Source organism: Mus caroli, unplaced genomic scaffold (assembly GCF_978045245.1).
Source record: "Mus caroli unplaced genomic scaffold, Mus_caroli_1 scaffold_7, whole genome shotgun sequence".
NCBI classification, from domain to species: domain Eukaryota; kingdom Metazoa; phylum Chordata; class Mammalia; order Rodentia; family Muridae; genus Mus; species Mus caroli.
In genome coordinates this window covers 121,903,634-121,918,311 of record NW_028227262.1, presented here as the reverse complement: position 1 = coordinate 121,918,311, position 14,678 = coordinate 121,903,634, and the positions used below count along the sequence as shown (strand labels likewise).

General features: G+C 38.6%; 1 protein-coding gene across 4 annotated transcripts in view; it reads right to left on the bottom strand.

Moving 5' to 3' along the window:
* The window catches only part of Grm8 (glutamate metabotropic receptor 8), an 889,122-nt gene that overhangs the window by 491,754 nt on the left and 382,690 nt on the right, over positions 1-14,678 (bottom strand). For all 4 annotated transcript variants that reach the window (XM_029478898.2, XM_021164358.3, XM_029478895.2 and 1 more), the window contains exons 4-6: positions 9,758-9,893; positions 8,733-8,887; positions 7,514-7,651 (exon numbers count right to left, since the gene is read on the bottom strand). In XM_029478898.2, coding sequence (XP_029334758.1) covers positions 7,514-7,651; positions 8,733-8,887; positions 9,758-9,893 — 429 coding nt within the window. The remainder of the gene's footprint in view (positions 1-7,513; positions 7,652-8,732; positions 8,888-9,757; positions 9,894-14,678) is intronic.

Sequence of the window (14,678 nt, the reverse complement as noted above, 5' to 3'; positions counted from 1 at the left end):
AGAACATTTTACCCTAAAACAAAAGGATACACCTTCTTCTCAGCACCTCATGGTACCTTCTCCAAAATTGACCACGTAATTGGGCACAAAACAGGACTCAACAGATACAAAAACATTGAAATTGTCCCATGCATCCTATCAGATCACCATGGACTAAGGCTGATCTTCAATAACAAAATAAATAATAGAAAGCCAACCTTCACGTGGAAACTGAACAACACTCTTCTCAATGATACCTTGGTCAAGGAAGGAATAAAGAAAGAAATTAAGGACTTTTTAGAGTTCAATGAAAATGAAGCCACAACATACCCAAACTTATGGGACGCAATGAAAGCATTTCTAAGAGGAAAACTCATAGCTCTGAGTGCCTCCAAAAGGAAACTAGAAAGAGAACACATTAGCAGCTTGACAACACACCTAAAAGCACTAGAACAAAAGGAAGCAAATTCACCCAAGAGGAGTAGACGGCAGGAAATAATCAAACTCAGGGGCGAAATCAACCAAGTGGAAACAAGAAAAACTATTCAAAGAATCAACCAATCAAGGAGCTGGTTCTTTGAGAAAATCAACAAGATAGATAAACCCTTAGCCAGACTCACTAGAGGGCACAGGGAAAGCATCCTAATTAACAAAATCAGAAATGAAAAAGGAGACATAACAACAGATCCTGAAGACATCCAAAACACCATCAGATCCTTCTACCAAAGGCTATACTCAACAAAACTGGAGAACCTGGATGAAATGGAGAAGTTCCTAGACAGATACCAGGTACCAAAGTTGAATCAAGATCAGGTTAATGATCTAAACAGCCCTATATCCCCCAAAGAAATAGAAGCAGTCATTAATAGTCTCCCAACCAAAAAAAAGCCCAGGACCAGATGGGTTTAGTGCAGAGTTCTATCAGACCTTCAAAGAAGATCTAATCCCAGTTCTTCACAAACTATTCCACAAAATAGAAACAGAAGGTACTCTACCCAACTCATTCTATGAAGCCACAATTACTCTGATACCTAAACCACAAAAAGACCCAACAAAGATAGAAAACTTCAGACCAATATCCCTTATGAATATTGATGCAAAAATCCTCAATAAAGTTCTTGCTAACCGAATCCAAGAACACATCAAAACAATCATCCATCCTGACCAAGTAGGTTTCATCCCAGGGATGCAGGGATGGTTCAATATACGGAAATCCATCAACGTAATCCAGTATATAAACAAACTCAAAGACAAAAACCACATGGTCATCTCCTTAGATGCGGAAAAAGCATTTGACAAGATCCAACACCCATTCATGATAAAAGTCTTGGAAAGATCAGGAATTCAAGGCCCATACCTAAACATGATAAAAGCAATCTACAGCAAACCAGTAGCCAACATCAAAGTAAATGGTGAGAAGCTTGAAGCAATCCCTCTAAAATCAGGGACTAGACAAGGCTGTCCACTTTCTCCATACCTATTCAACATTGTACTTGAAGTCCTAGCCAGAGCAATTCGACAACAAAAGGAGATCAAAGGGATACAAATTGGAAAAGATGAAGTCAAAATATCACTCTTTGCAGATGATATGATAGTATATATAAGTGACCCTAAAAATTCCACCAGAGAACTCCTAAGCCTGATAAACAGCTTCGGTGAAGTAGCTGGATATAAAATTAACTCAAACAAATCAATGGCCTTTCTCTACACAAAGAATAAACAGGCTGAGAAAGAAATTAGGGAAACAACACCCTTCTCAATAGTCACAAATAATATAAAATATCTTGGCGTGACTCTAACTAAGGAAGTGAAAGATCTGTATAATAAAAACTTCAAGTCTCTGAAGAAAGAAATTCTAGAAGATCTCAGAAGATGGAAAGATCTCCCATGCTCATGGATTGGCAGGATCAACATTGTAAAAATGGCTATCTTGCCAAAAGCAATCTACAGATTCAATGCAATCCCCATCAAAATTCCAAATGAATTCTTCAACGAATTAGAAAGTGCAATCTGCAAATTCATCTGGAATAACAAAAAACCTAGGATAGCAAAAACTCTTCTCAAGGATAAAAGAACCTCTGGTGGAATCACCATGCCAGACCTAAAGCTCTACTACAGAGCAATTGTGATAAAAACCGCATGGTACTGGTATAGTGACAGACAAATAGACCAATGGAATAGAATTGAAGACCCAGAAATGAACCCACACACCTACGGTCACTTGATCTTCGACAAGGGAGCTAAAAACATCCAGTGGAAGAAAGACAGCATTTTCACCAAATGGTGCTGGCACAACTGGTTGTTAACATGTAGAAGAATGCGAATCGATCCATTCCTATCTCCTTGTACTAAGGTCAAGTCTAAGTGGATCAAGGAACTTCACATAAAACCAGAGACACTGAAACTTATAGAGGAGAAAGTGGGGAAAAGCCTTGAAGATATGGGCACAGGGGAAAAATTCCTGAATAGAACAGTAATGGCTTGTGCTGTAAGATCGAGAATTGACAAGTGGGACCTCATGAAACTACAAAGCTTCTGCAAGGCTAAAGACACCATCAATAAGACAAAAAAACCACCAACAGATTGGGAAAGGATCTTCATCTATCCTAAATCAGATAAGGGACTAATATCCAACATATATAAAGAACTCAAGAAGGTGGACTCCAGAAAGTCAAATAACCCCATTAAAAAATGGGGCTCAGAACTGAACAAAGAATTCTCGCCTGAGGAATACCGAATGGCAGAGAAACACCTGAAAAAATGTTCAACATCCTTAATCATCAGGGAAATGCAAATCAAAACAACCCTGAGATTCCACCTCACACCAGTCGGAATGGCTAAGATCAAAAATTCAGGTGACAGCAGTTGCTGGCGAGGATGTGGAGAAAGAGGAACACTCCTCCATTGTTGGTGGGATTGCAAGCTTGTACAACCACTCTGGAAATCAGTCTGGCGGTTCCTCAGAAAATTGGACATAGTACTACCGGAGGATCCAGCAATACCTCTCCTGGGCATATATCCAGAAGATGTCCCAACTGGTAAAAAGGACACATGTTCCACTATGTTCATAGCAGCCCTATTTATAATAGCCAGAAGCTGGAAAGAACCCAGATTTCCCTCAACAGAGGAATGGATACAGAAATTATGGTACATTTACACAATGGAGTACTACTCAGCTATTAAAAAGAATGAATTTATGAAATTTCTAGCCAAATGGATGGACCTGGAGGGCATCATCTTTAGTGAAGTAACACAATCACAAAAGAACTCACACAATATGTATTCACTGATAAGTGGATATTAGCCCAAAACTTAGGATACCCCAGATTTAAGATACAATTTGCTAAACGCATGAAACTCAAGAAGAATGAAGACCAAAGTGTGGACACTGTGCACCTTCTCAGAATTGGGAACAAAACACCCAGGGAAGGAGTTACAGAGACAAAGTTCGTAGCGGTGATGAAAGGATGGACCATTTAGAGACTGCCGTATCCAGGGATCCATCCCATAATCAACTTCTAAACGCTGACACCATTGCATACACTAGCAAGATTTTGCTGAAAGGACCCAAATATAGCTGTCTCTTGTGAGACGATGCTGGGGCCTAGCAAACACAGGAGTGGATGTTCACAGTCAGCTATTGGATGTATCACAGGGCTCCCAATGGAGAAGCTAGAGTAAGTACCCAAGGAGCTAAAGGGATCTGCAACCCTATTGTTGGAACAACATGATGTACTAACTAGAACCCCGGAGCTCTTGTCTCTAGCTGCATATGTATCGAAAGATGGCCTAGTCAGCCATCAATGGAAAGAGAGGCCCATTGGACTTGCAAACTTTATATGCCCCAATATAGGGGAATGCCAGGGCCAAAAGAATGGGAATGGGTGGATAGGGAAGTGGGGGGGCGCTATGGGGGACTTTTGGGATAGCATTGGAAACGTAATTGAGGAAAATATGTAATAAAAATATTAAAAAAAAAAAAAGAACCAGGGGAATGCCAGGACCAAGAAGTGGGAGTGGGTGGGTAGGGGAGTAGGAGGGGGGTCTGGGGGACTTTGGGGATAGCATTTGAAATGTAAATGAAGAAAATACCTAATTAAAAAAAATAAATTGGAAGAAAAAAAAAAAAAAAAAAAGGACACATGCTCCACTATGTTCATAGCAGCCCTATTTATAATAGCCAGAAGCTGGAAAGAACCCAGATGTCCCTCAACAGAGGAATGGATACAGAAATTATGGTACATTTACACAATGGAGTACTACTCAGCTATTAAAAAGAATGAATTTATGAAATTCCTAGCCAAATGGATGGACCTGGAGGGCATCATCTTGAGTGAAGTAACACAATCACAAAAGAACTCACACAATATGTATTCACTGATAAGTGGATATTAGCCCAAAACTTAGGATACCCAAGATATAAGATACAATTTGCTAAACGCATGAAACTCAAGAAGAATGAAGACCAAAGTGTGGACACTGTGCACCTTCTTAGAATTGGGAACAAAACACCCAGGGAAGGAGTTACAGAGACAAAGTTCGTAGCTGTGATGAAAGGATGGACCATTTAGAGACTGCCGTATCCAGGGATCCATCCCATAATCAGCTTCTAAACGCTGACACCATTACATACACTAGCAAGATTTTGCTGAAAGGACCCAAATATAGCTGTCTCTTGTGAGACGATGCCGGGGCCTAGCAAACGCAGGAGTGGATGTTCACAGTCAGCTATTGGATGTATCACAGGGCTCCCAATGGAGAAGCTAGAGAAAGTACCCAAGGAGCTAAAGGGATCTGCAACCCTATTGTTGGAACAACATGATGTACTAACCAGAATCCCGGAGCTCTTGTCTCTAGCTGCATATGTATCGAAAGATGGCCTAGTCGGCCATCAATGGAAAGAGAGGCCCATTGGACTTGCAAACTTTATATGCCCCAATATAGGGGAATGCCAGGGCCAAAAGAATGGGAATGGGTGGGTAGGGAAGTGGGGGGCGCTATGGGGGACTTTTGGGATAGCATTGGAAATGTAATTGAGGAAAATATGTAATAAAAATATTAAAAATAAAAAAAAAAAACAAAAAAAAGAAAACGTTTTCATCAGATAGACCTGTAGGCAAGTCTGTTGAGTAATTTTTTGATTAATGATTGGCGTTAGAGGACCTAGCCTGCTGTGGGTAGTGCTACCCCAGGGCACCCCAGGGTCTTTGGTTGTTAATGAAAGCAAACTGAGCAAGAAATGGAGAGGCCAATAAGAAGCATCCCTTCATGGTCTTCTTTTACTTCTTGCCTCCATGTTCCTGCTGGAGTTCTCTTCCCTGGCTTCCTTCAGCAGGGACCATATGTCTCATATGGACTCATATGGACTATGAGATGGAAGTTTAAACAGAGAGCCTGTCCTCCCTAAGTTGATTTTGGTCACGGTGAATTATCACAACAACAGAAACTAAAACTCAGACACCACCCTTGAGTTTTCTATCATTATTCACCCTTTCTCCTATAAATGAATTTCTGTCCTTGCGTCTGATTTCACTGTATTTGAACTTCTAGTGAAGTCTCTGTAGGGTCTTCGACCTTGTGTTGCCACCCACTGGGGAATTACATGGGCTGTATCAGAACTAAATCCAAGGTAGTTCCAAGCATTTTTTTTCCTGATGTTTTCTCAGTCAGCTAATTCCACCACCATTTCCCCAGACTGCCCTGTCAGAGACTCACCATGTAGGATCTCCATCTCTCTGCTTCAGTGCTAATCACTGTACTAAGAATACCTCCTAGAGTATCTATGTGTGCCCTGCAGCCCTTGGTGGTGACTACCTATCACCAGGACCACGGCTGAGTTCACAGACCTGCCTGCCTTACTCCTCTGAACTCTTGTTCTGCTTTTATTTCTGCTAGAAGACTTCTTGAAAGCACTACCCGAGCAACTACTCGGAGTGAATGGTCCAAGTCACTTGGCCCATGAATGGGATGAATCCCAGACCCCTCAATTCTGGAAACTAAGGAGAAATTGAAGAGCTTTTTTTTTCTTTTCTTTTATATGACAGGTGCTATCAATGGCTCTTTAATTGTAATATTGTTACACTCTAGCTGCCAACCAAGAGGGTTTTTTTCTTTTTCCAACCCCCCCCCCAAAAAAAAAGAGTTTAGTCTGGCTTTAGACCCTGCCATTTTCCTGTATTTACCTGACTGATATCTTCACATGACAGCAAGGTCTCCTCTCTAATGTCACTGCTATGTGACTCACATACTATGTGGACCACACAATCTGCTACCCTCTCTCCCAATTCCATTCTGTTTCACTTTTATAATCTTTTTTCTTCAATTTCTCCTAGAATAGTCTCAATATCAGTATTGGTTCACTTTCATGTTTACTTAATTAATTCCTGTCACCTAAGATGCAAGTGTAAATTCACAAACATGATTCTTGTATCACTTTCATCCTTCTTGGATGGAAGCCTAAAGTAAGATTTTTTTTTGTAATAATTTTTGCATCTTTATATTCTTTCTAATTATATGTCTTCAATAGCACTTATCTTTTCATTACTAGATGTGAGGTAGATAGGAATTAGGACATCTCAAAACATAAGTGAAGAGGGAAAATCATGTTCAAATATTGTAGTTTTTGGCATGGTTCTCCCTAATGATTTCTGGGAAGTTTTTAAATAATGATATCAATAGTACTCTTGAAATATCATATTCCTTGTGTTAGTTCTTACTTATATTACAGATAAATATTTACATTGACCTTGTATTGTGAGCCAATTAAATTCACTGCTTAGTAATAACTGCTAAGGTTCCATATCTGTTTCTATGAACACAATCCTGTTGTCTGCAAATAAACATAGTTTTATTCTTGCATTCAAAGAGGGACATTCAATGATGATTATTGGAAACCCAAGCTATAGAAACTAAAAGCATCAGAAATCATAGCTGCTGGAGCAATAACTTATGACAGAAATTAATAATATAATGGAGGAACACATTGTTAATAGTTGAAAAATACTTGTCTTACAAGCAACTTATGATCAATTTAGTATGATACTGTGCCCATTTGCCTACCTCCTATAAAATACATTAAGTTACTTTCCCAGAAGACTCTTAAAATAGTTTATTCAAATACAATTGAAATACCCCAGTGCTTCCCACATGGTACATTTTGGATGAATTGTTGTTGATGGAGTGTAAAAACCAATGTGCCATCTTCAGTTTACTGAGTGCTGAGCTCATGTTCATCCTTGTTTTGTTTTGTTGTTGTTGTTGTTTTATTAGATATTTTCTTTATTTACATTTCAAATGCTATCCCGAAAGTTCCCTATACCCTCCCCCAGCCCTGCTCCCCTACCCACCCACTCCCACTTCTTGGCCCTGGCGTTCCCCTGTACTGGGGCATATTAAGTTTGCAAGACCTAGGGGCCTCTCTTCCCAATAGAAGACAGAGCATCTCCTATGTGCCACATCTAGTGGCACAGAGAAACATTTTCTTCCTTAGGTAAAGCTAAAACAAGTGTAACAAGAGAGACATAGGAGTGTCTACCTGTGCATTTCTTTATATGACTGTTCCTCTTTCCATGTGATCCTAATTTGCATCCAAAATTCTCCTCCCAAAATTCTGCAAACCACACATTTCTTCGATTGTTGGCAAGAGTTCGGCTTCTAAAGTATCGGTCAAACCCTATGTTAGAGGAAAAAGGTATGATTTCAATATTCATTAAAAATCAAGACAAAATACCACCAGAACTTTGAAGAAGTGTTTTATTGTACAATATTTATAGCATATAATATGTTATATAATAAAGATATATACAAGAAATGAATAATTATTTTCTCTCTCCTAACATGTATCAACACTCCAGACTCCACTGCACCTAAACCCACTACAATGTCTTTGTCTCCTGTATGATTTGTTTTCAGCTAATTCAATAAGGCAGTCAGTGCTGTCACAATCTTATAGAGCTATGGCTAAGTAGTCTAACCACCTCTTTAAGCGAAGACATCTGAAAACAATGCCTTACCCCAAAGGACAATGTTAAAGATAGGAATTTAGGTCATTGTCAAGAGTATTGGGAAGATATTTGAGAAACAACCCATCCATATACAACTGTGCTCCAAATTTTCCTTGTTTCATTTATTTTTCCACAGGGTCAATTAGCATAATGTATTTCATGTTTATTAATCACCTAAGTTCCCTCCAATGCTATAACCATCACAAACATCCATAAAAAGTGTGCAGAAGTCAACTATAGTGACTAGCGTCATGGAAATGTCTAATTGTATAATAGTGCTCTTCAACAAGAAAAAAACCTTTAAAGTTTATTTTTTAACATATAATGGTTACATAGTGGAAAAGACTACTGTGCTAACAGGGGTGCATATTTCATTCAAAATCAATGATGAATATAATTGAGATTTAAATTATAACTTTATATATTTTATTCCTTTTTTTTTCTCTCCAGATCAAACCCAGAGCTGTAAGCACCCAAACCAAGAGTTTCACCTCTGAGCTATGAATTTTGACTCAACTGGAATGAAAAGAATTGTCTTGGGGCTGGTGAGATGGCTCAGTGGGTAAGAGCACCCGACTGCTCTTCCGAAGGTCCAGAGTTCAAATCCCAGCAACTACATGGTGGCTCACAACCATCTGTAACGAGTCCTGGCGCCCTCTTCTGGAGTGTCTGAAGACAGCTACAGTGTACTTATAATAAATAAATAAATAAATAAATAAATAAAAAGAATTGTCTTTATTGCATTCTTACCATCAATTGATGCTCTTTTGGGCAAAATTGTCACAGCTCCTTCGGCGATCTCCTCCTGCTGATAGACAGGTGCTATTTTGGATCCCCAACTATCTGAGCCAATCCATAGGAAATGCCCACTCTGGTTTAATTTTTTTGCTGCTTCCAATATCCTCCTATGGGAATAAAATGGAATAAAAATATGATATTTGTTGGAAGGGACTACAATTATGGATATCATAACAGCAGTGCTGAAGCCCGAGTACGTTGTCCAAATTTCATGCATCTTGGAAGCTTAATTGTCTGAGTCATCTGTTAATAGTTTGGTGGGAAGATTCTTGGGGGGAAATTAGATTTGAATAAGTCAGGACTGTGGGCCCCAGGATGATACAAATACCCTTATGAGCAGAGCCCTGAGTGAGATGTTTCTCTGATATGTCACATGATGCCCTCCATGTTTTCACAAAGAAGACAAGTCCTCATCAGCTGCCAAGAAAGCAGCTAGGACTCCAGAGCCAAGAGACAAACAAGCATTTTTTCTTTATAAATTACCCACTCTATCGCCAAACAAACTTCCTTTACTATTTCTTTTAAAATTATCAAGCTCGTGGTATTTAGAGATAGAAACAAAAAAAAGTGGATCAGACCACCCAGTTTTCTAAAGGTAAATACACTTGATAGGTCATTGTTAAACAATTAGTCAATCATGCTAATTGCTTGAGTCTTATCATCTCCTAAAGGAAATGCAGCAGAGACTCCAGCATGTGTTAATTGGGCTAACCCTTAACCTGTTCTCCTCACTCCCTCTCTCATTCTGATGCATTTCATTTCACTCAGTCCCAGGTTTTGCTCTGTAGGCCTGTAGGCGTTGCCTACAGAGACATAAGGAGGCTGTTGGGTCTGAAGCAGAAGGTAGTCTGTGGGTGCAGAGGAATCTAGTGATTCCTGTGAAATCTCACCAACTTTTTACACTGCTCATAAAATATGTTTGGAAAGGATGTGGGGCACAGATCTGATCCTGCATCCTGCAGGGAACTAATCAGCACCTGATGTCATCCTCGTTGGCAAACATAATCACTGCGCGAGCGTTAGGTGTCTCCAGCAGGCGTTTGATAATTTTTTCGAATTCTCCAGGTCTTGGTTCACGGGGGATTTTCTGTGATTGAGCAATGCAAACACCACCTGTTTCAGGGGAAAAAAAAACTTGTTTCAGAAAAAAGCATTTATTTAATTAAACCTTGATGAGGTTAATTGCGTTATAAAAGCACATGATTTGCTACAAAATACTGTTTCTCCAAGCATTTGTCATTCTGGCCAATTGAAAGTAATTGTGTCTGTTTTTATTATAATGCATGCACTAAGTGAATAATGCCAATATGAGTTCAGTTTTCTTCCACAAAATTTAAACTATGTGTGTGTGTTAGCAGTGATGATTTAGAGAGGAAATGTAACCTGTGAAGAAAGCCTAGAGATGGAAGGAGAAAGGGACCTTTTAAATTTGTTTATAAGAGTAAATAAGAGTGAAAAAATTAATAAAATCTCTGACTATATTGCGTCAGATATTACTTTTGAATAGCAAGACCCTTTTTTGGCTTTTCTTTGCTAGTAGGTCTCATTTGCATGTAATTTTGTTTTGTTGCTAATAACATTGCTTCACTCTTCAGCAAAGTGTGTTGTGAGACACAGAGTCTTCAAAACTATCCAGAAAAACTCAAACATTTAATCCCTCCATTTACATAGGCTTTTATCATACAAATAAAAATAACTATTTAAACCAAAATCAGAAAGGGAGGGGAAAGGAAAGGAAGAGTGGAAGGATGAGGTACCCAGGACTCTCCTTTCATCCTTTCCTAAAACTAAGGATTCAAAGAAAAGATGTATAGAGGATTCTGCCTCCAAGATTGGTTAGAATGTAGCAGAAAGGTTTTTTTCTAATTGCAGTGGTGCAGAGATAAGCACATTCTAACACTGGAAGAGAAAATAGAATTAGCTATAGGTTTTCCTATTGCATTGTAGCTTAAATGGACTGTTTTGAGTCAGCTGAGAATTAAGTCACCATTTGTCACACTGTTTAACTACGCACAGGTATTTTTACTTCCAACAACTGACAATAACTAAAGTCACCCAATGATTTTTGGCTGCCATTCTAGCTTATGATTTAGATTCTGAAAAATCTGTGTAATCTAGGAGATACTGAACAATCTGGAGACCGATACCATAATAAATTGCAACTTCCACTTATGTAATAAACTGAATAATTGTAGAAATACTTCATGCAATGGGAGCAAGGAAGAAAGAAAATGAGTGATTGAAATAGCCAGATTTCAAAGAACACACACCTAATTATGTGGGGGAGAGTGAGATATTCATAACAGAGTACAAGGAATGAATGAACCTAGCTTATTGCCAGCCTAGAGGAAAGTTGAAGTTGGAAAGAATGGCCAGGTTCAGAACATGGATATATATGTCAGCCATGTGAAGGGATGTATATGAAATATCCATGCATTGTAACTTATCCCTATTATGAGGATACTGAGTCAAGGTCTTTGGGAGGAAACTGAGTAACAAAGATAAAGTTCTCACACATGGAATTAGGGTCCTTTCTTAAATTCTAAAGATAAGATGAGGGAGGGGGGTTGAAAAGGGAAAGAGAAGGTATCTGGGAAAGAAAGAGAAGGGAAGAAGGAAAGAAGGAAGGAAGGAAGAAAAGAAGAGAAAGAATGCAGGAAAGAATGAAGGAATGAAGGAATGGAAAGAAGGAAAGAAGGAAGGACATAGGAAAAGGGGAAAAGAAATAGGAAGCAGCAACATGAGAGACCAGAGAATTCTCTTTCCCCACAGCCCATCTGAGAATACAATACAAAATCAATTGTCTGTGAACCAAGAAATGAGCCACCAGAACAACCCAATCATTCTGGCACCAGATCTTAAACTGTTGTTTATAAGCCATAAGCACAATGTAATTTATTACAGAAGCTTGACTGAACTAAGGCATTACATAATTTAGATTTTACCCAGAAATAAACAAGAATTCATTCAAAGCTAAGAATACAGAAAGAGATAAGCTTTGTTTTAGGAAGAAAACTGAGCCCAGCAACAGATGACCAGTTGAATGGTGTGACCAGACCCAATGTGTTCAGCAGGAATGGATGTGTATAATCAATAAGCAATGATTATTTTCTTTTATGTTTGAAAATATTAAAAGTCATCCATGAAGTATAAATGTACTTGTAACCTTATACCATATTATTCAAGAGTAGAGCTGTTTATCACCAATGAATCAAGCCATACTGTGGCCTATACTTAGCCAGCCTACTGGTATACCAGGAAGAGTTATAGTGGTCAATTAATTACACAGCAAATAGTTATTAAGGTTTCAGTATTTTCCAGGTATGTGTAGGGCATGATGATATAATATCCAATAAAATGGACATGGCCTCTGCCTTCATAGATGTTTGAAATACAATTAATTCAGACTTCATACAAATAGAAAGAAGTATGTGCTTATGAATTAGGCAAGCCCTATAAAGAAGAAAAAGGCTGGTACAGTGGTCAGGAAAAGCTACTCTGAAGTGGTATAATTTAGTTGGCTTCCAAAGGATGAAAGATATGTAGAGAATAATATAGGGAATGACAGAAAGTAGCTGATAGAACCAATAAGTGAGGAGTAGAGAAGCCAAGTCTTTATGGCTCATAGGAAACATTGTTTCCCTGAACATGTGTTTATGGATGAAAATGGACCAGATTTACTGATATGGAGAGAGACCCAAAGAAAAAAGAAAAGAATCAGGTTCTACTCTCCTGCCACCTCTTCTCCATCAGACTCCTGAACCATACAGGTCAGCTCCCATCCTCACCCATCTTCCCTGCTCTCTGAGCCCTCTGTGCCAAGCCAAGCTGCCCTGAGCAGCCTGCCAACCCAGGGGGACATCCACTCTCCTCCCTCTCTCCACCCACCTTCATTGAAACTGAGGCTCCTGAAACATAAAGAACTGCAGGTCTTGAACAATATGTCCCAAGGATCTCCATCAGAGGCCTGTCACACCAGGACCATTGAGGTTCACCCTCTCCCAATATTTATTACAACAAGAACATCCAGGGACCAAAGCCATCTATATGACTAAAGGCCATCAAAAGAACACAATCAACAAGCACCAAGGAAATATGACATCTCCAAAGCACAGCTACCCCACCACAGCAAGTCCTGGATATCCAGTAAACTGAAACAAAAGAAAATGACCTTATATCTAATCTTATAAAGATGATAGAGGTCTGTAAAGAAGAAATGAATAAATCTCTTAAAGAAAGACTGGAAAATATAACAACAAAGATAGAGTTCTTTAAAGAGGAAACAAATACACTCCTTAAAGACATACAGAAAAATAGAGTTAAACAGATGAAGGAAATAAACAAAACTGTAAAAGACCCAAAAATAGAAATAGAAGCAATAAAGAAAACATAAACTGAGAAAATAAATCCTGCAGGTGGAAAATCTGGGGAAGAGAACAGGAACAACAGATGCAAGCATCACCAACAGAATACAAGAGATGGAGGATAGAATCTCAGACACAGACAATACAATAGAAGAAATTGATGCATGAGTCAAAGAAAATGTTAAAGCTAAAAATTTCCTGACACAAAACATTGAGGAAAATGTGGATATCACGAAAAGATCTAACCTAAGAATAATAGGAATAGAAGAAGGTGAAGAGTCCCAGCTCCAAGGCACAGAAAATATTCTCAACAAAATCATAGAAGAAAACTGTCCCAACTTAAAGAAAGAGATGCCTATAAACCTACAAGAAGCTTATAGAAGGGGGCTGGTGAGATGGCTCAGTGGGTAAGAGCACCCGACTGCTCTTCCGAAGGTCCAGAGTTCAAATCCCAGCAACCACATGGTGGCTCACAACCATCCGCAAGGAGATCTGGTGCCCTCTTCTGGAATGTCTGAAGACAGCTACAGTGTACTTACATATAATAAATAAATAAATCTTTAAAAAAAAAAAAAAAAAGAAGAAGAAGCTTATAGAATACTAATTAGACTGGACCAGAAAAGAAAATCCTTCTGGCACAAATTAATCAAAACACAAAATCTACAGAACAAAAAAAGAATATTAAAAGTGATAAGGAAAAAAATATCAGGCAAAATACAAAGGCAGACCAAGCAGAATTATACCCGACTTCTCAACAGAGACTCTAAAAGCTAGAAGGACCTGAGTAGATATTCTGCAACCTCTAAAAAAACCACAGGTGCCAACCTAGACTATTATACCCACCAAAACGCTCCATCACCATAGATGGAGAAAAAAAAGATATTGCAAGACAAATCCAAATCAAACAATGTCTATCCCCAAATCCAGTCCTATAGAAAATATTAAAGAAAAACTTCAACCCAAGAAGGATAACTACATCCAAAAAAACCCACAGGAAATAAGTAATTCCATACCAGCAAAAACAAGGAAAGTACATACACACAAGCACCACCAACAGCAAAATAACAGGAAATAACAATCACTGGTCATTAATATCTCTCAACATTGGTGGACTCAATTCTCCAATAAAAATATACAGGCTAACAGAATGGAGGCAAAAACATTCTGACACATACGAGAAGCATACCTCAACCAAAAAGATAGACATTACCTCAGAATAAAGGGCTGGACCAAAGGTTTCCAAGAAAACAGACAGAAGAAGCAAGCTGGAATAGCCATTCTAATATCTAATAAAATATATTTTCAACCAAAATTAATGAAAAGAGACAGAGAAGGACACTTCAAACTCATCAAAGGAAAAACCCTGAACATCTGTGCCCCAAACTCAAGGGCACCCACATTTGTAAAAGAAACATTACTAAAGCTTAAATCACACATCAAACCCCACACATTGATAGTGAAAGACTTCAACATCCCATTCTCAAAATTTGATAGGCCATCTAGATAAACACTAGGTAGAGAAATAATTAAAATA